Source organism: Oncorhynchus tshawytscha, linkage group LG11 (genome assembly GCF_018296145.1).
Source record: "Oncorhynchus tshawytscha isolate Ot180627B linkage group LG11, Otsh_v2.0, whole genome shotgun sequence".
Lineage (NCBI taxonomy): Eukaryota > Metazoa > Chordata > Actinopteri > Salmoniformes > Salmonidae > Oncorhynchus > Oncorhynchus tshawytscha.
Window position 1 is genome coordinate 10,012,285 of NC_056439.1, and position 22,262 is coordinate 10,034,546.

Consider the following 22,262-nt stretch of genomic DNA (forward strand, 5'->3'; position numbering starts at 1 on the left):
TCAAGATGTTGTAATATAAACTTTTAAGTTGCATGTATTTGAAAATATCTACATTGGTCAATCCAAAATAGCTTTTTAAAGCTGTCATGGAAATAAATGTATTTCCTATTACCAAGTAATTTATGGTTTCTATGCCTTTTAGTTTTTTTCAATGTGGACCAATTTATCTGTGAATTCTGGAAATCTATCCAAGGATTGATCCATAAGGTTGTGTTTTTAGGAAGTGATATTGGTTCTTGTAGAATACGTTTAGTTTTTTCCATATTCTTATAGTGTTCTTAATTAAGTTATTCACGTAATAACCGTTTTCCTTTGAAAATAGACACGTAAAAGATTCTGGGGATGAGCTGCGCATCTTCAATAGTTACCTATTGTTCCTCTTTAGTGAATTTGACTATAGGTCGCAAGTAAAAGCCTTTGGCAGCGATTTGATACCATTCCAAGTCTGGAAGGTTAAAACCACTCTCAGACATAGTAAGATGTAAAACTTTACTTTATATTCTATGAATTAGTGTTACCAAAATTAAATACAAAGCTTTTATAGAGTTTTATTCTATCTGTAAGATCTATGGGAAGATAGTTCAATTGAATTAGATCTGTTTTCATACTGTTCAGTAATGGAATAAAGGTATCTTTCTATTTGTTGTCACGTATTAAGCATTTCATATTTTTTGTGTTCCACTTAAAGATGGCTGTAAATCATGAGTTAAAAAAATATATGTTTATTGCATTTATTTAGTTTGTCCACGTTAATTGTATTTCCTGAGATTTTAGAGTATTCAGAAAATATATTTTGAAATAAATATCGGTCAGGTATGTCAGGAGATCAGCTGCAAATAAGTTTAGTGTATATTCATGTTTACCAACACTGATACCTGTAATGTTTAGGTCCAGTCTAATTATTTTTACAAGCAGTTCAATTGCCAGTGCAAAAAGGAGGGGGGAGGGGGACATCCCTGTCTTATGCCCCTTTCTAAAGAAATTTCATCACATGAGGTATATTTTTCTTTAGGACATTTATATATTTATTTCATTTGTTTTTTCTGTTGTTAGGCCCTAAATCTTAGGCTACACACTAACTATGCTCCAATTGGATATTGTCTATCCACTGAGGCAAAAAGAACAATGTCGGAGTTGAATTCTATAAGAGAAAAGCTGCAAAACGGAGAGTTGAAAATCAATAGAAGGGAGAACCAGAACAATAGCCTAATGTTCGGGAAAGATTTGGTGACGAGGATGATGACAGTGTTATGTGATGATTGCGAGGCGCTATACAAATTTGACAGTTAGAGACCATCTATAAAGGTGCTATTTTTATCAGCATCATTAAAGCTGATAGTATTTCAACCACATAAAATATGCATTCAAGTGGAACTGAAATCTTATCAGAAATATGTTGGGTAGTATTCATACCTTTTTTAATTTCCTTAAAACCGGTCAAACGTAAATTTTGCATCCCTAAACGTCTTTGCTGCGCAAGAGAAGCAGAGATGAAAGAACTTTAACGACGTCAACTAGATTGAATAATTTATTCTATCGATTTATGACAGTCTGGTGACCAAGGGTTTATTTTGTATTTTAAAGCAACAATGAATGACCGAGGATAAGCTGCACATGTATCTAATTATAGAAAAGTTGACTAACAAATAGCGTACCAAAATGTGGGAAATTCTAAGCAGAAACATAGGCCTGTCTCTGACTGTTCATGGCATTTCCTATATTTGCGGGTTAGGGCCGGGTGCGGGCCTAAGATTTTCACTTTAACACATACAGTTTGAGACCCCTGCTACAGTGCCTTGCGAAAGTATTCGGCCCCCTTGAACTTTGCGACCTTTTGCCACATTTCAGGCTTCAAACATAAAGATATAAAACTGTATTTGATATAAAACTGTATTTTTTTGTGAAGAATCAACAACAAATGGGACACAATCATGAAGTGGAACAACATTTATTGGATATTTCAAACTTTTTTAACAAATCAAAAACTGAAAAATTGGGCGTGCAAAATTATTCAGCCCCCTTAAGTTAATACTTTGTAGCGCCACCTTTTGCTGCGATTACAGCTGTAAGTCGCTTGGGGTATGTCTCTATCAGTTTTGCACATCGAGAGACTGAAATCTTTTCCCATTCCTCCTTGCAAAACAGCTCGAGCTCAGTGAGGTTGGATGGAGAGCATTTGTGAACAGCAGTTTTCAGTTCTTTCCACAGATTCTCGATTGGATTCAGGTCTGGACTTTGACTTGGCCATTCTAACACCTGGATATGTTTATTTTTGAACCATTCCATTGTAGATTTTGCTTTATGTTTTGGATCATTGTCTTGTTGGAAGACAAATCTCCGTCCCAGTCTCAGGTCTTTTGCAGACTCCATCAGGTTTTCTTCCAGAATGGTCCTGTATTTGGCTCCATCCATCTTCCCATCAATTTGAACCATCTTCCCTGTCCCTGCTGAAGAAAAGCAGGCCCAAACCATGATGCTGCCACCACCATGTTTGACAGTGGGGTTGGTGTGTTCAGGGTGATGAGCTGTGTTGCTTTTACGCCAAACATAACGTTTTGCATTGTTGCCAAAAAGTTCAATTTTGGTTTCATCTGACCAGAGCACCTTCTTCCACATGTTTGGTGTGTCTCCCAGGTGGCTTGTGGAAAACTTTAAACGACACTTTTTATGGATATCTTTAAGAAATGGCTTTCTTCTTGCCACTCTTCCATAAAGGCCAGATTTGTGCAATATACGACTGATTGTTGTCCTATGGACAGAGTCTCCCACCTCAGCTGTAGAGCTCTGCAGTTCATCCAGAGTGATCATGGGCCTCTTGGCTACATCTCTGATCAGTCTTCTCCTTGTATGAGCTGAAAGTTTAGAGGGTCGGCCAGGTCTTGGTAGATTTGCAGTGGTCTGATACTCCTTCCATTTCAATATTATCGCTTGCACAGTGCTCCTTGGGATGTTTAAAGCTTGGGAAATATTTTTGTATCTAAATCAGGCTTTAAACTTCTTCACAACAGTATCTCGGACCTGCCTGGTGTGTTCCTTGTTCTTCATGATGCTCTCTGCGCTTTTAACGGACCTCTGAGACTATCACAGTGCAGGTGCATTTATACGGAGACTTGATTACACATAGGTGGATTGTATTTATCATCATTAGTCATTTAGGTCAACATTGGATCATTCAGAGATCCTCACTGAACTTATGGAGAGAGTTTGCTGCACTGAAAGTAAAGGGGCTGAATAATTTTGCACGCCCAATTTTTCAGTTTTGATTTGTTAAAAAAGTTTGAAATATCCAATAAATGTCGTTCCACTTCATGATTGTGTCCCACTTGTTATTGATTCTTCACAAAAAAATAAAGTTTTATATCTTTGTTTGAAGCCTGAAATGTGGCAAAAGGTCGCAAAGTTCAAGGGGGCCGAATACTTTCGCAAGGCACTGTATATATTATGAATGGGTGTCTAGATGATTATACCATGAAGTATAGTGAATTGGTGTTTTTTGTTCTAGGAGTGCCACAGACCCTGTAGGACAGGAGGTGATCTGGGCTCTAGGAGCCGGCTGTAGAGACATCATCTCTCTCCAGGTGGCACCACTACATCCATGGTGAGAGGCAACTCTCTTAGCACACATTTATTTTTATGAATACCGTTAGCACATCTATTGTAACGTACCTCGCTCTTTCTCCTCCAGCCAACAACCGGCTCGCTTCAGCAACCGATGCCTGCAGACCATTGGCCGATGCTGGCCACACCTCAGAGCCCTAGGCGTGGGCGGGGCAGGGTGTGGCGTTCAGGGACTAGCCTCATTGGGTGAGTAAATTCAATTTGGATAAATATCTCATGAATATTAAATCTCATTGGTCATTTTAATAAATAAACTGATATAGGGACTATTCTTTCAGAACAAAGAAACAATTTGGATTGAAGTGCTTTGGATGGTTCATATCAGAGGTCTTTGTTGATGGACAGAACTTTGTCCTTCAAGGGGTTATTTGTCACATTTAGAAATATTTGTTATTTTTCTTAGGAACAAAACATTCTGATTTATTTCTGTCCCATCCACACAGATGGAAAGTGGGATGCGTGCGACTGCAAATACCCTCCCAGTCATAAGGAAATGTAACCCAGCTATTGAGTTCCTACTCATGATTCACAGCATGCAGGAACAGAGGGAGGAAATTACTTTTGTGGCTAGTTGAGAAACGGCTGTCTTGGTGGCCTGTCTGTTTATCAGTACATGGGCTGAGTGAGGATGAGGGGTGGCAATAGGAAAGGACATTGAGTGCCTCTCAAATGGCTCCCTATATAGTGCACTACTCTTGGCGAGAGCCCTACAGTGCCTTCAGAAAGTATTCACACCCCTTGACTTTTTCCACATGTTTTTGTGTTACAGCCTGAATTTAAAATTCAATACATTTAGATTTTGGTTCACTGGCCAACATAATGTCAAAGTGGAATTATGTTTTTAGAAATGTTTACTAATTAATAAAACATGAAAAGCTTACATGTCTTGAGTCAATTGGTATTCAACCCCTTTTTTATTGGAAAGCCCAAATAAGTTCAGGAATCAAAATTTGCTTATCAAGTCACAATAATTTGCACTCTGTCTGCAATTTCGCGATATCCAGTAAGTAGTTACAGTCTAATCTCATCTGCAAGCTCAGCTGAAACTCCTGTACGGACTCGGGAGAGGTGAAGGTCGAGAGCCGTGCGTCCTCTTGACACAATGCCCACTTAACCCGGAAGCCAGCCGCACCAATGTGTCGGAGGAAACACCGTACACCTGGCGACTGTGTCAGCGTGCATTGCGCCCGGCCCGCCACAGGAGTTGCTAGTGCGCAATGGGACAAGGACATCCCTGCCGGCCAAATCCTCCCCTAACCCGGACTACACTGGGCCAATTGTGTGCAGCCCCATGAGTCTCCCGGTCGCGGCCGGCTGCAACAGAGCCTGGACTCGAACCCAGAATCTCTAGATGTTTAATATGATTTTCGATTGACTACCTCATCTCTGTACCCCACACATACAATTATCTGTAAGGTCCCTCAGGTTGAGCAGTGAATTTCAAACATACACTACATGACCAACTGTATATGGACACCTGCTCAAACACCTCAGTCCAAAATCATGGGTATTAATATGTAGTTGTTCCCCCCTTTGCTGCTAAAACAGCCTCCACTTTTCTGGGAAGGCTTCCCACTAGATGCGGAGACTTGCTTCCATTCATGCACGAGCAATGGTGAGGTTGGGCATTGATATTGGCCGAGTAGGCCTGGCTCGCAGTCGGCGTTCCAATTTATCACAAAGGTGTTCGATGGGGTTGAGGTCAGGGCTTTTTACAGGCCAGTCAAGTTCCTCCACACCGATCTTGACGAACCATTTCTGTATGGACCTCGTTTTGTGCACAGGGGCATTGTCATGCTGAAACAGGAAAGGGCCTTCCCCAAACTGCTGCCACAAAGTTGGTAGCACAGAATTGTATAGAATGTCATTGTATGCTGTAGCGTTAAGATTTACCTTCACCGGAACTAAGGGGGCTAGCCTGAACCATGAAAAACAGCTCCAGACCATCATTCCTCCTCCACCAAACTTTACAGTTTGCACTATGCATTGGGGCAGGTAACGTTCTCCTGCCAAACCCAGATTTGTCCGTCGGACTGCCATCTGACGCCTGGCAATGCGCATGGTGATCTTAGGCTTGTGTGAAGCCGCTCGGCCATGAAAACCCATTTGATGAAGCTCCTGACGTACATTTCTTGTGCTGACGTTGTTTCCAGAGCCACTTTGGAACTCGGTAGTGAGTGTTGCAACCGAGGACAACCGATTTGTACGAGCTTCAGCACTCAACGGTCCCGTTATGTGAGCTTGTGTGGCCTTCCACTTCGCGGCTGGGCCATTGTTGCTCCTAGATGTTTACATTTCACAATTACAGCACTTAAGTTGGCCGGGGCAGGTCTAGCAGAGCGGGAACTGACTTGTTGGAAAGTTGGCATCCTATGACACGTTGAAAGGTCTTCAGTAAGGCCATTCTACTGCCAATGTTTGTCTATGGAGATTGCATGGCTGTGTGGTCGATACACCTGTCAGCAACGGGTGTGGCTGAAATAGCCGAATCCACTAATTTGAAGTGGTGTCCACATACTTTTTGTGTAAATATAGTGTAGCTTCAACCACAAAACCAGGAAGGTTTCCAATCCCTCGCAAAGAAGGGCACCTAATGGTAGATAGAAAAGAAAAAGACATTGATTATCCCTTTGAGCATGGTGAAGTTATTAATTACACTTTAGATTGTGTATCAATACACCCAGTCACTACAAAGATACAGGCGTCCTTCCTAACTCAGTTCCCGGAGTGGAAGGAAACCGCTTGGGGATTTCACCATGATGCCAATGGGGACTTAAACAGTTAGAGTTTAATGGCTGTGTAGGAGAACTGAGGATGGATCAATAACATTGTAGTTACTCCACAATACTAACCTAATTAAGAGTGAAAAGAAGGAAGTCTGTACAGAATAAAAAATATTCTAAAACATGTATCCCGTTTGCAACAAGGCACTAAAGTAAAACGTAAAAAAATTAACGTTTGTCCTGAATACAAAGCATTATGTTTGGGGCAAACACAACACATCACTTAGTACCACTCATAATATTTTCAAGCACGGTGGTGGCTGCATCATGTTATGGGGTATGCATGTCATCGTCAAGGGAGTTTTTCAGGATAAAAATAAATGGAAGCACAGGCAAAATCATAGAGGAAAACCTGATTTGTCTGCTTTTCAACAGACACTGGTAGACAAATCCACCTTTCAGCAGAACAATAACCTACAACACATGGCCAAATATACACTAGAGTTGCTTACCAAGATGACATTGAATATTCCTGATTGGCCAAGTTAGTTTTGACATAAATTGGCTTGAAAATCTATGGCAAGACTTGAAAATGGCTGTCTGGCAATGATCAACAACCAAATTGACAGAGCTTGAATACGTTTTTTTAAGAATAATGTGGAAATGTACAATATATACAGGTGTGCAGAGCTCTTAGTCTTACCCAGAAACACTGTAATCGCTGTCAAAGGTGATTTGAATGTAATGACTCAGGGGTGTGAACACTTATGTAAATGAGATATTTCCGTATTTCATTTTCAATCAAATTGCAAACATATCAAAAAACATGTTTTCACTTTGTCGTTATGGGGTATTGTTTGATATGGGTGAGAACATTTGTTTTAATCCATTTTGAATTCAGACTGGTAAAACAACACAATGTGGAATAAACCAAGGGGTATGAATACCTTCCGAAGGCACTGTATGTGCCCTGGTCAAAGGTAGTGCACTAGTAAGGGAATAGGATGGCATTTGGAAATCAGCCATTCTGATCAGTTCTCTCTCATCCTACCATCTAGAGCGAAACACGATGAAACACTTATCCCCACAAGATGTTGAATTGAATCATCTAAAAAAAATATCATACAAATGGTAGAAACACCGTGAACATACTGTTTGGTTTTTGTCGGCTGGTTATGTGCGCTTTCGCCACGACCATCTCTTTTCAACTTACTTAGGTAGCATTGTTAAAGTTGTATTTTTATGTAAGCATTGCTAACACTTCAACCAATGAACAAACATATATCAATGTGTGCTGGCCAGGTGTATATGACTGCTTTAGACTCTAGATGGGCTCTTTAGATATCTTACCCAGCACTTGAAAAATAATGGATGAGCAAATACCAAGCGTCCTGTCCAGGGGGTGTACTTGTGCATCTAGCTGCCTCACCCTACACAGAAACAGAAGATACTCTCCTGACCTGTGGGCTGTTCTGGTGCGGTCAATGCTACTTACATACTACTGACTAAGTTGTTGATATCAAAGGCATCTCGACCTCCTTCTTCTGCCCTCCTCCTCCTTTCCCCCTGTAGCGAGGAACTGCATGCGTCTGCAGGTGTTGGAGCTGGACCATGTGAGTGAGGTCAACCAGGAAGTGGCAGCTGAGGTGTGCAGGGAGGGTCTGAAGGGCCTGGAGATGCTGGTCCTCACCTCCACCCCGGTCACCCCTAAGGCCCTGCTACACTTCAACAGTGAGTACACGCTACACCCTACTGCACTACACTACTGGGAGGGTCTGGAGGTTCTAGAACCCCCCAAGGCACTGCTATACTTTAACAGTGAGTACACGCTACACCCTACTACACTACACTACTGGGAGGGTCTGGAGGTTCTAGAATCCCCCAAGGCACTGCTATACTTTAACAGTGAGTACACGCTACACCCTACTACACTACACTACTGGGAGGGTCTTGAGGTTCTAGACCCCCCCAAGGCACTGCTATACTTTAACAGTGAGTACACGCTACACCCTACTACACTACACTACTGGGAGGGTCTGGAGGTTCTAGACCCCCCCAAGGCACTGCTATACTTTAACAGTGAGTACACACTACACCAGACCCGGTGTAGGAAGGAACCAGTAGAACAATCCCAAAAGTGCAATCCCTGCCCATTTTTAGTTTTCCATTGCTCAAACAACGGCTCAAAGTGTTGAGTCAGCACCATTTTGAATCCAGGTCTGCACTTTTCTCATCCAGTCAATCATTTCAGAGCTACACAAGTGGCTAGGGCATAGGGGCTAGGGTTCTATTTGGAATTGGGTGGCGAGTCTGCTGCGTCCGTGTGAGGGCTGCACACCATCTCGCCCCTCCAGGTGTGTGTCGTAACCTGAAGTCCATCGTGGTGCAGATCGGGGTGGAGGACTACTTCGAGGACCCCAACAGCCCTGAGGCTAGGAAGCTGTTTGACGAGAGGGTGAACAAGCTGCAGGTAATTATAGTGAGGCTTTAACTTCCACATCCCAATGAATCCCAATGCTCTTAAAAAGGATTGCATTTGAATCGTCTAATAACATTTACAAAGGGGGTGCATCTCGATACACTTATAAAGGGGACGAAACCCAATACTATTAAAACTCACTCTGGATCAGTGCTTTGAGGGCAAGTCCTGACTATGCCAGTCCAAATAATTTCCTGTCTTTGGGTTCTCCTGCCCACACTATACGTATCATTTATATGACTAAATCTGTAGTGTCCTTTAGCGATGGTAAGGTGGGTGAGTGAGAGTGGTCTATTATTACAACTCAACCATACTGAAACGTACAATGACTCAAAACCAAGATCCCCGGTTCAGCTGATCGTCCGGGGGATTCTGGAAAGAGGAAGTGTGGCGTTGAGGGCGGTCGCACGCCCACGACGGGCGCCGCTCAGAGGTTAAGAGGAAGAACGCTTCAATATTCACACTCTGAATTTTTCATCTATTGGGCCCTGCTCAAAAGTAGTGCACTAAACAGGGAATAGGGTGGGCGTGTGAGCCTTCCCTTCTTCTGTGAGGAAGGTGTCCCTTTCTCGCTGGCGGATGCCGTGCTCGATTGCTCCTAGCCGTTAAGTAACAAACTCCAGAGAGCTAAAAGTGTGTTTGTAAATTCGGGCCCTGTTCATTTGTCACGGCCGTAGCCAGGCGGGGGAGAAGCAAAGAAAACATTTAATCAAACTCAATGAACCCTCGAGGGGGAGAAACCGATGAGTTATGTGTGTACTGTACAAACAGTGAAAACCACTATTCCAAGCCTAGGAACCAGCAGAGTCATTAATTTCTTACGTGTATACATGTGTGTGCGCAATGGTCTACAAACTTAGTTATATGCTTACTTTTCTGTTTATAAATACAGCTTCTCCCTGAGACACACTAAGCATATTTTAGGTTCACGCATGCTTAATAGGGCTGTGACGATACCAGTATCGCAATATTTTTCCCATGGCGAAAATGAGAACGCGAAGCAGACCGAACTCTTTAGTCCTTTAAAAACCTGCTGTATGTCAAATATAGTGTGCTATAGTTTGGGAAATAAATACACGTGACTCTGGATGACAACGTAATGATGTTTGTTTCCAGCATTAGGGCTGTTTTCCTAAAGAAGTTGAAGCCGCATTATGTTTTGCTTCCTTTGCCATGATACTAATGAGTATCGCAACGCTGGTATCGTCCCGGCCCTAATGCTTAAATGCACTCACTCAGATATAAATAGATTGAGGCACGCTCATTCACACACACACTTTTTATGGTTCAACGGCCTCTAGAGAGTGTGTGTGTAGCGGTCTAACCCCTCTTTACCCTCCAGGGCTTGAAGAAGAGGCCGGGCTTCTCCAAAATTCTGCACGTGAAGGCGGACATCCTCTGCTAACCCCATCCACCACCCAGAACCCCCAAAGAAAAAGGGTCGGCCATTTTGTTTCCAGACACACCAACACAACCGACCTAGTCATTTGTAACCCCTTGACGTGACGCGAGGACGAAACAGCCTGAAGTACCAGTCAGCCAACACACACATGTAACTGAAGAGGAAATTCAGCAACATGATTCTTTATTGTTAAAAACAAAAACCAATGTGTTTTTAGCTCTTAGCCTTGACTAAAAGACAGACACCACAGACAGATAGACGCTCCATAGACCACTACAATGCCAATTGGAGAGATGCAATTGCAGTACAGAACAGAGGATAGACAAGACAAGAGGCCTGGATAAGTCAGGTCAACACCTTACCCTGGAGCATACAAACCCAGTGGAAATTCTCATAAAGGGACCAACCTCCTTTACCATAGATGTACTAGAGAGCTCATCTCCTATCTTTTCAATGGCTGCTTTTTTGACCAAATGGGCAGCACCATTGAGGGCTATCTCTATTTTTAAAGTAGTACATTTTGTGTGTCCTCTATCCAACTCTATGGTGGGGTAAAGTGTAGTAAACACATCATCAGGCTGGTAACAAGACCAGGGGCCCCTAAGTCTCCGCGAAAACTAACAGGGACCATGTTTGTGACTTGCTGACCTTCCAAACAGATTTGAAACATAAACTCTATTGGACTTTGTAGATGCCGTAATCTCGGCGGGCATTTTGATTTCAACTGAGAAAAGAGCTGTAAACTGGGGGATGGATGTCATGAAGGAGCAGGCTCTTGTTCTCTATTCACCGAGAGCATTTGCAGAGAATGTGTCTGGGATGCTTTTTTTTTAAATCAAGATGCTCAACAGCACATATTCTGTGGAAATGCACATGAGCAGTAAAGCAGATGTAGGGATGGATGGTGTGTGATTTTTGACCCTGTCCTGAGCCAGAGGAGTAAGTTAAAATAGAACCTCAACTCCCAACGTGTGTGTGTGTGTGTGTGTGTGTGTGTAATGCATGACATACTAGCTTCAGACTTGGTCAAACATAAAATGAGAAGATATCTTGTCACCTTTTTAGATTTTTTTATTTATTCCAAGGTCTTTATCGGCCTATCAGCCGCTCCATGGTGTAGTCGCCATGGGAACAGTGCAGTTCCCATCTTCAGCAAGATCATCAGAGGAGCACAGTCTCTCCCGCACACACTTGGATTTTCAGCTGTCAATTACTTTTGTCTGTGGAACTCTTACAGTATCTGTAGGCCGGCTGGTCCATAAGGCAGCTACTGTTTATTTTGTTTTTAAACAGGGTTGCAAATGGATTCCTTTTGACTTCTTTTTCAGAATTGATGACGTTCATAGCTGTGTGTGTTCTCTCTTTCGTAAAGTGTTTTCTCCGATGTGCCACTAATCTATAGGAGCGTTGTGTAAGGCAGTCGTTCACCCCAATTCAAATAACTAGCCACTAGCTCTGTAGGCTACAGTGAATTACATGAGGTTCATCCCAAATGCACCCTATTCCCTATGTACAGTAGTGTAATGTACTTTCAACCAGGGCTCATAAGGGCTCCACACCTTAGGGGCCTGATTTGGTGTCACACTTTTGTCCCAGTCCAAGCTAACACACCTGATTCCAATAACCAACTAATTGTGCTCTTCAGTTTAGAATGCAATTAGTTTAAATCCTAGGGATGGGGGGGGGGGAAAGAGTGTGACACCAATCAGGCCTCCAAGGCCTGGAATAGGGTGACATTTGGGATGCAGTCTTGATCTCAATTGCCTAAAAATCCTCTTCTTGTTTCTTCATCTGCACTGATTGCCGTGTCAAGTGAAAACAAAATGGTGGAAGCTCATCATTAGGCTGTCTTTCACCTGACCAGTTATTTTCACTCAGTGCAATGGCGGGAGAAGAGGACAGAGTTGTTAGACAATTGAGTAAGATCGCCTGTAGGTATCCACTCGCAGTAGTGTACCATTTATTTCTTCAGGCATTCATGCAAGTTGTAAGGTTGTGTCGAGCTCAGGCGACAATGCACCCCGACCCAAACCATGCATCCACCCCAGGGAGGCATCTCAAGTCTAATGTGGACTCCTTCTGACAGAAGACAACAGTTGGAAGCTTGATCCTCTGGTAGGCTTTGACTTATCCTTTGTTTGTACGTCATTGTAGATAAAGGAAAGGAAATGAGAAAAAGCCATTTTAGACTATTGAGATGCAGCCCGTGTGCCAGAGAGGAAAGGCTGCAGGGCGAATGCTTTGCTTCCCCGGCAGGTTTTTTTTTTTTTAAATGGAGATGTTTAGTAAAGTTGAGCACCGAGTTCTGTTCTAAGTTACGTGCTGCTTTGTTTTAGTAGTGCTAGCCTGACATACACACACACAACACACACACTACAGTCGTGGTTTCTCATCTCCATGTTCTCTTCCAATACTGAATATTGTACTGCCATGGTGGCTGTGAAAAGACTAGAAGGGGTTGAGACTTGCCCCTTCGATTGAAAAGGTGTTTTTAAAGCCGCTGCCACAATAGAGGAAAACACAATGCACTTGTTTATTTAGGTATGTGGTCCAAATGGCACCCTTTTCCCTGTATAGTGAACTACTGTACTTTAGACGAGGGCCCATAGGGCTCCGGTCAAAAATGGTGCACTATATAGGGAGTATGGTGCCATTCGGGTTGCAACTTTAGGGGGTTTTCAGTTCCTGACAATCTAGTCTTCTTTAAGACATTAAAAACTGTACATAATGTTGTTTATAATATAAAAAGATTACTGCATTTGGTGTTATAAAATTAAAGGTCATAAGTATAAGGATCTTCATGATGAAAAGAAATGAGTATTTTAAGAAAAATGAGTAAATTAAGAGTCTACAGGTGTCGATTCTGAAACATTTTCTCTCCAAAGTTGAAAGGAAAGATGCAGCTATATTATGTATAAACGGTAGTGTTGAAATTTGCGGTTGTGTACTATAGATACTTTATATTCAATGTTCACGATCAATGTGCTATAGAGATTGACATTATTTAAGAAAGAGGATAAAGATTATTTGAGCTATTTATTTCTATAAAAAGAGAGGTCTATAATGTTGGCATGTTTGTGGTCATGCATCAATCATCACGTTGCCTTTGACATATTCTGCTGTAGTGGCTGTAGTTATAACTTTAATGTTTAACAAGATTTTAAGATTGCTTGCAAAGGTTTATGCTGTAATTTATTTTTAATACGTGTGTTGCACTAGTGGGAAAAAAATAAGAATACTGATATGTAATATTAGTGCTGTATTTTAGTGTTTAAAACGCTTTCTCAGTATTTGACATATTATGATGCACTTTGAGTTCCATGGTGGTTCTTTAGGATTAAGAAATCACACTTTTCAGCCTGTCAACATTGTCATGCTGTTTCCATGGTTTCCTCTGTGCTAGCGATAGGTGCGAGCGATAGGTTGGTTGGCAAGAAGGTCGATTACTTCACGACCAGTAGCCAATGGCAGTGGAGAGATTAACATGTCACAATGCAGACCCTATTTTATCGCCTATATCTGTCATATCTCGCTCTCATTGGCTGTTGAAGTTTATGGTTGAACCATGGCCAACCTGGTTCAACTGGATTTCTCACAATCATGATCATTACCAGGCAATGGCAAGAATACAGTGCCTTGCAAAAGTATTCACCCCCCTTGGTGGTTTTTGCCTATTTTGTTGCCTGTAATTTAAATTAATTTTTTATTTGGATTTTGCACAAAATAGTCCAAATTGGTGAAGTGAAATGAAAAAAAATCACCTGTTTCAAAAACGGAAAGGTGGTGCGTCTGTATTCACCCCTTTTGCTATGAAGACCCTAAATCAGATCTGGTGCAACCAAATACCTTCAGAAGTTACATAATTCATTAAAGTCCACCTGTGTGCAATCTAAGTGTCACATAATCTCACACCTGTTCTGAAAGGCCCAAGAGTCTGTTACACCACTAAGCAAGTGGCACCATGAAGACCAAGGAGCTCTCCAAAACAGGTCAGAGACAAAGTTCAGGGTTGGGTTCTAAAAAAATATCTGAAACTTTGAACATCCCACAGAGCACAATTAAATCCATTATTAAAAAAATTGAAAGAATATGGCACCACAACAAACTTGCCAAGAGAGGGCCGCAAACCAAAACTCACAGACCAGGCAGGGAGTGCATTAATCAGAGAGGCAACAAAGAGACCAAAGATAACCCTGAAGGAGCTGCAAAGCTCCACAGCAGAGACTGGAGTATCTGTCCATAGTATCTGACCACTTTAAGCCGTACACTCCGCAGAGCTGGGCTTTACGGAAGAGTGGCCAGAAAAAAGCCATTGCTTAAAGAAAGAAGTAAGCGAACACATTTGGTGTTTGCCAAAAGGCATGTGGGAGACTCTCCAATTATATGGAAGGTATTCTGGTCAGATGAGACTAAAATGTAGCTTTTTGGCCATTAAGGAAAACGCTATGTCTGGCACAAACCCAACACCTCTTATCACCCCATAACATGGGGTGATAAAATGATACAATCCCCCCCCAAAAAAATCTATTTAAATTCCAGGCTGTAAGGCAACAAAATAGGGAAAATGCCAAGGGGGGTGAATACTTTCGCAAGGCACTGTAACTAAGTTTGTGTACTCTGTGTTTGTGTTGGTTTGCTTTAAAGCTTCTTAACCAGATTCATTGTGTGACAGAAGTCCTGCTGAAATTGTTTTAGAACATGCCCTGAAAACAGAAACGAATGAGACAATGAGATTAAGAGTTGAAGAGAAGTCATTCTGACAAAAACATACTGCATGTCAGGGTTCCCCAACTGGCAGCCCCGGGCAGTGATTTTATTAGCCTTTTATTTGATCTCTGAGTAACAAAAAAATACACTTTTTGACTATTCTTTTTAAGTGGTTGGACATAATACTGTAAAAACAACAGCAAATCAGCTCCAATTGATTTATTTTGGAAATCTGTTCCTAAGTATTCCCACGCATAATAGAGAGAGATATGTGATGGTATACAAATGTAAGTTCGGTTTGAAATGATTGTTTTAGTCAAATATACAGAACCAAAAGTTTGGACACATACTCATTCAAGGGGTTTTCTGTAATTTGTACTATTTTCTACATTGTAGAATAATAGTGAAGACGTCAAAACTATGAAATAACACATATGGAATCATGTAGTAACCAAAATGTGTGAAACAAATCAAAATATATCTTAGTTTCTAGTAGTCACCCTTTGCACACCCTTGGCATTCTCTCAACCAGCTTCACCTGGAATGCTTTTCAGTTTTGAAGGAGTTCCCACATATGCTGAGCACTTGTTGGCTGCTTTTCCTTCACTCTGCAGTCCAACTCATCCCAAACCATCTCAATTGGGTTGAGGTCGGGTGATTGTGGAGGCCAGATCATCTGATGCAGCACATTTTTGGTTACTACATGATTCCATATGTGTTATTTCATAGTTTGTCTTCAATATTATTCTACAATGTAGAAAATAGTAAAAACAAAAACCTCTTAAAATGAGTAGGTGTGTCCAAACTTTTGACTGGTACTGTATCTGCTGGGCTTCTTGCGGTAAATTCTTAGTCTACAAATGATTTGTAAATATGTTCTGTCCCCCTGACCATCCGCTCAAGAAAGAAATCCGCCCGCGGCTGTTTTTAGTTGATGGTCCCTGCTGCATGTTCTACTAGGACCTTATAACCATAGCTAAGATTCAGTGTGTCTGTTGTTAAAGGGATAGTTCCCCCAAATTACACAATTTTCCTTACCCTATACGCAGTCTATTGACCAAGTCCATGCTTTGGTTTTGTTTATCTGGCCACTGCCATAGACTGCTTATAAAGGTAAGGAAACCAATATAACAGTTTATAATTTGGTGAACTTTCCATTTAATGTTTCTATGACTTGTTTTGGTAACTTAGTCTTCCTGAATATCTCAGGATTCCCATGATCAAGATTCCTTGTCGCCATTTTATTCATTTAATTGTAATAAGTTGGTACATGATTTAATGATTTGTTATTCTCTAGAACCCTGGCTATTGTTTTCTGTTGATTAGATTTTTTTTTTTTTAAGTATCTTAATTTCTCTTTTCAAAGCCAAATTCTGATTCATGGAATAAGGTTGTCTGGGATATGGGCAATTTATATTTTTGTTTTACAAACAAACTATTCTACTGTGTCAGGCATTTGAAACCTCGATTTTTCCTAAGACCAGCTTTGTGCCAAGAATTTATGCTCCATCTACGGTATATCTCTTTCGTCCCAAATAGCACCCTCTCTCTTATATAGTGCACTGCTTTTGACCAGAATCCTATGGGCCCTGATCAAAAGTAGTGCGCTATTCAGGGAATAGGGTGCCATTTTATACCTGTATCAATTCTTATGTAATTAATTAGCCTGGATCCAGATCTGTTGGTACATTTTGCCAATCCCTATGGTCATTGACATGGCAAGATGGCACAAAAAGATCCAGGACCCAGGCTAGCTTATTTTTACCTCTTCTGCACATATTCCCTGTATGGATGATTGCATTCTCTGCTCATTTGTCTGAGTTGTATTCGAACTCATTACCTCAACACTTATCTGGGCAACTAAGTGTGCACATTCTTTAATGATTCTTTTGGACAGTCATTGATATTATGCTCATTTTAATGTACTGTATCGAATATAGGTATGTCTTGTCGGTATGACCAGGTTTATTCAAAAACCCAAACAGTCATTCCCACAACAATGTTATGCCGTTCATCATCCTAAGACCATTGCAATAAATGGAAAGGTGTTATTTTCCCATTCATCGTCAAAATCATCAAGTTCTTTTCATCAATAAAATGATTTAAATACATTGACCTGTTTGAAAATCTAATTATTTTCTGTACAATCAATTACATTTATTTATAGATCACTTTTTACAACAGCAGTTGTCACAAAGTGCTTATACAAAAAGCCTAAAAGAAGTGGGTTCTCTTTAAAAACTCATGTACTCCTGACTGTTTCCCCTAGGTACAGATCTAGAATCAGCTATCCCTTCCTCCAATCCTGTCCTTAACCATTAGTGAAATAAAATACTAAACTGACTTGAAGCATCCCAGTTGTCCACAAGAGGGCAGTGTAGTTCCATTTACAAGCACGTGCATAATGTTGAGCCTAGGGCTCTGCCTTTTGGTAGTTCATCTTATTCCTTCCTTTCTCTATTGGCTAACACAACTCAAACTGGTTAAACAGGCCCATCTAGTCAAGAGTATCATCACCCTTCACAGATGTATGCAACGGAGTTATTTGAAAATGTATCCTAATAAACACCTTTGAAACTTCACATACTGAACAGGCCACTCACTGTACTGTACCTACTCTAGGAAAGTATAGGGGCTCTATTAAATCTGGATCGACAAACAACAGCAGTAGTACTGTAATGGAAATTCTAGAACATGCATATCATGACGATAAATGTGGACTGCGGACATGTAGTCTGCCACATGTCTAACCTTGAATTCCATCTAGCCTATGTGCCACACCTGTCCAATCCTTCCATCAGTCTAGAACAGTGGCTCCCAAACTGTGGGTCAGGACTAACTTTTGGGTTGCTGCGGGGGGTGTGGATGGGTCACGGGATGACACTTATGCATTGTTACAAATATTTGTATTATTATACAGTCAATTCCTTAAGACCTCATACTCTAATCTACATTCAGTTACATGCTTTGAAGAAGAGGGTATCATTAATAAATTAACTCAGGGGTCTGAGCATGTTTTTTCACCCTTCAACCGACATGTTGGGTCGCGACTCAATTGGTGGGTCACAAAGCAAAAGAGTTTGGGAATCCCCCTGGTCTACGCTAGGGGTTGTTTCTGGACAGGACCAAAGGCTATAAACTAAAGGACAACCCAGCCAGACCACACCACTCTTCATTTGACCTTTGACCATAAAGAACCAATCCTCTTTTCTGACTGCAGGGGAAAGGTGGAAGTCAAGAGGCTGATTAGTCTTATCGTCTCACCTCCTCGAAGACAACCCAGAGGAGACGCAACACAGTGTGGACTGGGAGAGGTCAGTTGGTCAGTAGGGGAAAGGGAAACATCAACAACACAGGTTGCATCCTTATTGGCACCCTTGTCCCTGTTTTGGTGTACAACTTTTAACCGGGGCCCTCAAATGCTGAAGACTGGCTGACACTGGGTGAGGTAGTTAGGCGTGTGGCCCCTGGTCAATCACAGTTTATCCTGTACAACATGATTATCGGGGTACTCAACTCTTACCCTACCCTGGTCTCCCAGGTCTAAATCAGTCCCTAATTAGAGGGGAACAATGAAACATTGCAGTGGATCTGGCTTCGAGGTCCCGAGTTTGAGGGATCTAAACCAGCCAATCCTTCATTTCACTCAACAACAGAGAAGGGAACAGTGCAGAGGCTCTAATTGGCTGAAGCATGTCGAGAGAGAACAGTGCAGATGCTCCGGTTGGCCAAAGCATGCCGAGAGAGAACAGTACAGACACTCGAGGCCTGTTGTTGCCGTGGAGCTCTGAGGTAAGGAAGGTGTGAGCAGAGACTGTATGACACCCCACTCATTTTGGGGGTCTCACTGCCCCAAAAATTCTGGGCGTGCGGGAGGGGACAAGGAGACCAGAGCCAACTGTCCCCCCTCTCGCATGAACATGCCAGATATTGGGTGCATTCCTCTGCCGAGGCGTTGATGCCTGCAAGCTCTTACAACCCCAGTTAGGTATTTTACATATCAGCTAACCTGTCAGCAATCTGTCAGCCGATGACGTCTGAGCAGTGGGACGTGACCAATATGAAGGAGCTGTGAGTTCACGCGGGGGAAAGCGTGCTCACGCAAAAGAGGAAATACCCACTTACACAGACAGACATTTTTTCTTCAAGGTTCCTGATGGCAAACGGCCTGAGTAAACTCTTATTTATCAACAAACAATTGCCAAAATGCCATTTATTAGACAAACCACACACTTTTTACTGTTATTGTAACAGGAACGATACGGCAGCGACTGAATACCAGTGTACTGACAATGGAAGTTCACACTGACACCATGCACTTACCTGCCAAGTTTGGCCACAAGCTCATTTATGTCATGTGGAGTGTTGCTGTTCGTTTGGGGTGGGTCTGCATCTGTACAAGTAGGTGTTACGCAACTAGTGATGCAGTGTGTGAGCCAAGAGTCTTGATCAGTCACTTGAAGACATTTCCACCCTTGGTATTACGTCATACCAAAGTCCTATACTACAAATCGGGTTTGAGGCATTACAGAGGTATCTTTTGGACAACCGGGGATAACCAGTACCACCAAAGTGTCTCACCTGGTCACCAGGTACATTTCTATGGCAACGAATCCTTCCGAACTAACTTGCTCCGTGGGTGGGCCAACTCCATTTATCCTGAATGAAGTGTCTGAGCTGCAAGTTGGGGACAAATTTAATCAGATGCACTCCCTCTCGCATAGATTGTCATAATAATTCAGAAGTATTTGTTGTGTGTCCCCCTTTCTGGAAATGTATGGCATCACCAATAGGTGCATAAATACATCACAAGATGCTACAGCAGAGAACGCGTGGATACCTTCCGTAATTCAGTTTGGAAATTCTGGGAGGGTTTGACCAGTTATTTATTCAATTGACTCATACTGGTGGCAGTGGTGGCTGCTGAGGGGAGGACGGCTCATAATAATGGCTTGAATGGAGTCAATGGAATGGTATCAAACATGTCAACGATTTGGTACCATTCCATCGACCCCTTTCCATCCACTATTATGCGCAGTCCTCCCCCCTCAGTAGCCTCCACTGACTGGTGGGAAAGAATGATTTCTGGGATCTGGTGGATTTGTAAAGATGAATTCTGTATCGGCAGCTTGATGTTAAGAGCTGGTGAGTCAGGTCAGTGGCAATTCTCGCTCCTGCCCGTACTACTCTCGCCAAGAACAGCGCTTCCATGTTCTTGAGATTAACTCCACTGATGCACAGTAAAACTTTTGTATGACTTAATACAATTATTTAAATAAGATTAGGGGGAAAAGGTACTTGTGTACAAGGATGGCATGGCGATAATAAAATAAAGACGGCACTTCTAAAAGCCTCACACACCATATCTACGGACAAAAAAACACAACTGCATTTTATTGATGGCAATTTGAATGCAGAGAAACCGTGACGAGATCCTGAGGCCCGTTGTCGTGCCATTTATCCGCCGCCATCACCTCATGTTTCAGCATGATAATGTACGGCCCCATGTCACACGGTGTACACAATTCCTGGAATCTGAAAATGTCTCTATTCTTCCATGGCCTGCATACTCACCAGATGTCACTATTGAGCATGTTTGGCATGCTCTGGTTCGATGTGTATGACAGCGTGTTCCAGTTCCCGACAATATCCAGCAACTTTGGACAACATTCCACAGGCCACAACTCTATGCCGAAGGAGATGTCACGCTGCATAAGGCAAATGGCGGTCCCACCAGCTACTGACTGGTTTTCTGATCCACACCCCTTCTTTAGAAATGGTTTATATTTTTGTTTAGTATAGCTTCCTTCGTAGTATACCCCCCCAGGAGTATTACCACATCTTCAGGATCACGAGATCTGGCTAACTATTTGACTTGGTAAACAATTACCTTCCGCTGCAGTACAATGTTAAAGGCGCAATCTGGGATTGGAGTGGTTCCATTTCACCAGCCCCATCCTTTTACAAACAATGAGGCGGTGAGCCACTGCTGTTTGAATCCCGTATTGCCCCTTTAAGGATGCTGCTACAACCACGTAAAGGAACTTTACTAAAAGCATGAGCAGTCATTATTTCCAAAACGTGGTCATTTTATTTACAGTTCAAGTCAGTCACATGCAAAAAAACATTATGAATAAAACAATTAGCAAAAGAAATGCATTCATTACTTTTTCTTTCCAAAATGGCAATTAAATATACAAAAATAGAGCTTACAAATACTGTACAGCAAATTTCTTCAAAAATATTCTGCTGCAGAATTCTTAATTTTATAAACAATGTTATATCACAGGGTAGGATGGGTAGACCTCCCCCCCCCCCTCAATGAGGATGGGGTAGGGTTCACCCATCAAGGGAAGAAAGTGTGGGCTGGTGGATAAAGTGGGAGGTTGGGGTAAGATGGTGGGGTAGGTTGATTTATTGAGAGAAGAAGGTGGTGGCTATTGGACATAGTGGGAGGTTGGGATAAAGTGGGGTAGGGGCGAGACAGGGGATGTACTTAAAGGGAGAGAAGGGGGGGGTGCACTACAAGAACTATACACTGAATAAATGCACACCATACACAACATTGAGAGTTTTCAGTGAGGCAGTGACGTGTTAGAGGCCCAAGTGGCCAATTACACAGTTTTGACCTTGAGGCCTGGCCCACAAAATGGCTGCCAACAGCTAGGTATACAAAAGATGGTTGACTCAGGCCGTTTACCATTGAATTGAATGTCTACTTAAGGGGATGGCTCTACTGAAGACACCAATGCGATAGCAGCTTGGTCTGGTCTACTTAGTTCATTTGGCTTCCATTGAAACGGAAAATAAACAAGGGAGCGGGATGTCCCACTTCCTCTTCTGTCTCTGGGTATACTTTCTGAGATAAAAGCACCTTATAGAAAGGACACGCGATAAGGGGCCCGTTATTACGTAATTTGGTTGCTGTGGTGACAAAGAGCCTTACTCTGCTCTCAGTAATTCATGATATTGAAGCAAGTACATCATAGTCCTTTAATATTACAGCCCAATGGCCTGGCGTTCTCTGGAACAGTGCTGACTTCCATGGAGATTACAGTAGGGTGACTCATCACTAAATTCGTCAACAGTCCAATGTTTTTCAAATAGATTTGGCCTGGTACCTTGTGAAGTAATAACTAGTAGACGACAGGTGATTATTCACTATGAATATACACATTATTCCTTCCTCTTGCGTAAGGGCCTATAACTGCCTGCTGTTCTGGCACTTGACCGTGGCTACTTTCCAGGACTCGGAGAGAACCTAGATCCATGTTGTCTGGCCCGAGAAGCGTGGGGGAAGGATTAGGGAGTTACACAGGAAGAAATGATGGGT

General features: G+C 42.2%; 1 protein-coding gene across 2 annotated transcripts in view; it reads left to right on the forward strand.

The window, feature by feature from the left end:
* LOC112234352 (F-box only protein 41) overlaps window positions 1-11,876 on the forward strand; it is a 90,681-nt gene extending 78,805 nt beyond the window's left edge. The window contains exons 10-14 of one of the 2 annotated variants that reach the window (XM_042329771.1): window positions 3,503-3,598; window positions 3,686-3,804; window positions 7,914-8,072; window positions 8,696-8,811; window positions 10,163-11,876. In XM_042329771.1, coding sequence (XP_042185705.1) covers window positions 3,503-3,598; window positions 3,686-3,804; window positions 7,914-8,072; window positions 8,696-8,811; window positions 10,163-10,225 — 553 coding nt within the window. In that variant the 3' untranslated portion in view covers window positions 10,226-11,876. Of the gene's footprint in view, window positions 1-3,502; window positions 3,599-3,685; window positions 3,805-4,061; window positions 4,382-7,913; window positions 8,073-8,695; window positions 8,812-10,162 lie in introns of those variants that run through there. The other variant, XM_042329772.1, reaches the window with a different exon arrangement.
* The last annotated feature ends 10,386 nt before the right edge of the window (window positions 11,877-22,262 follow it).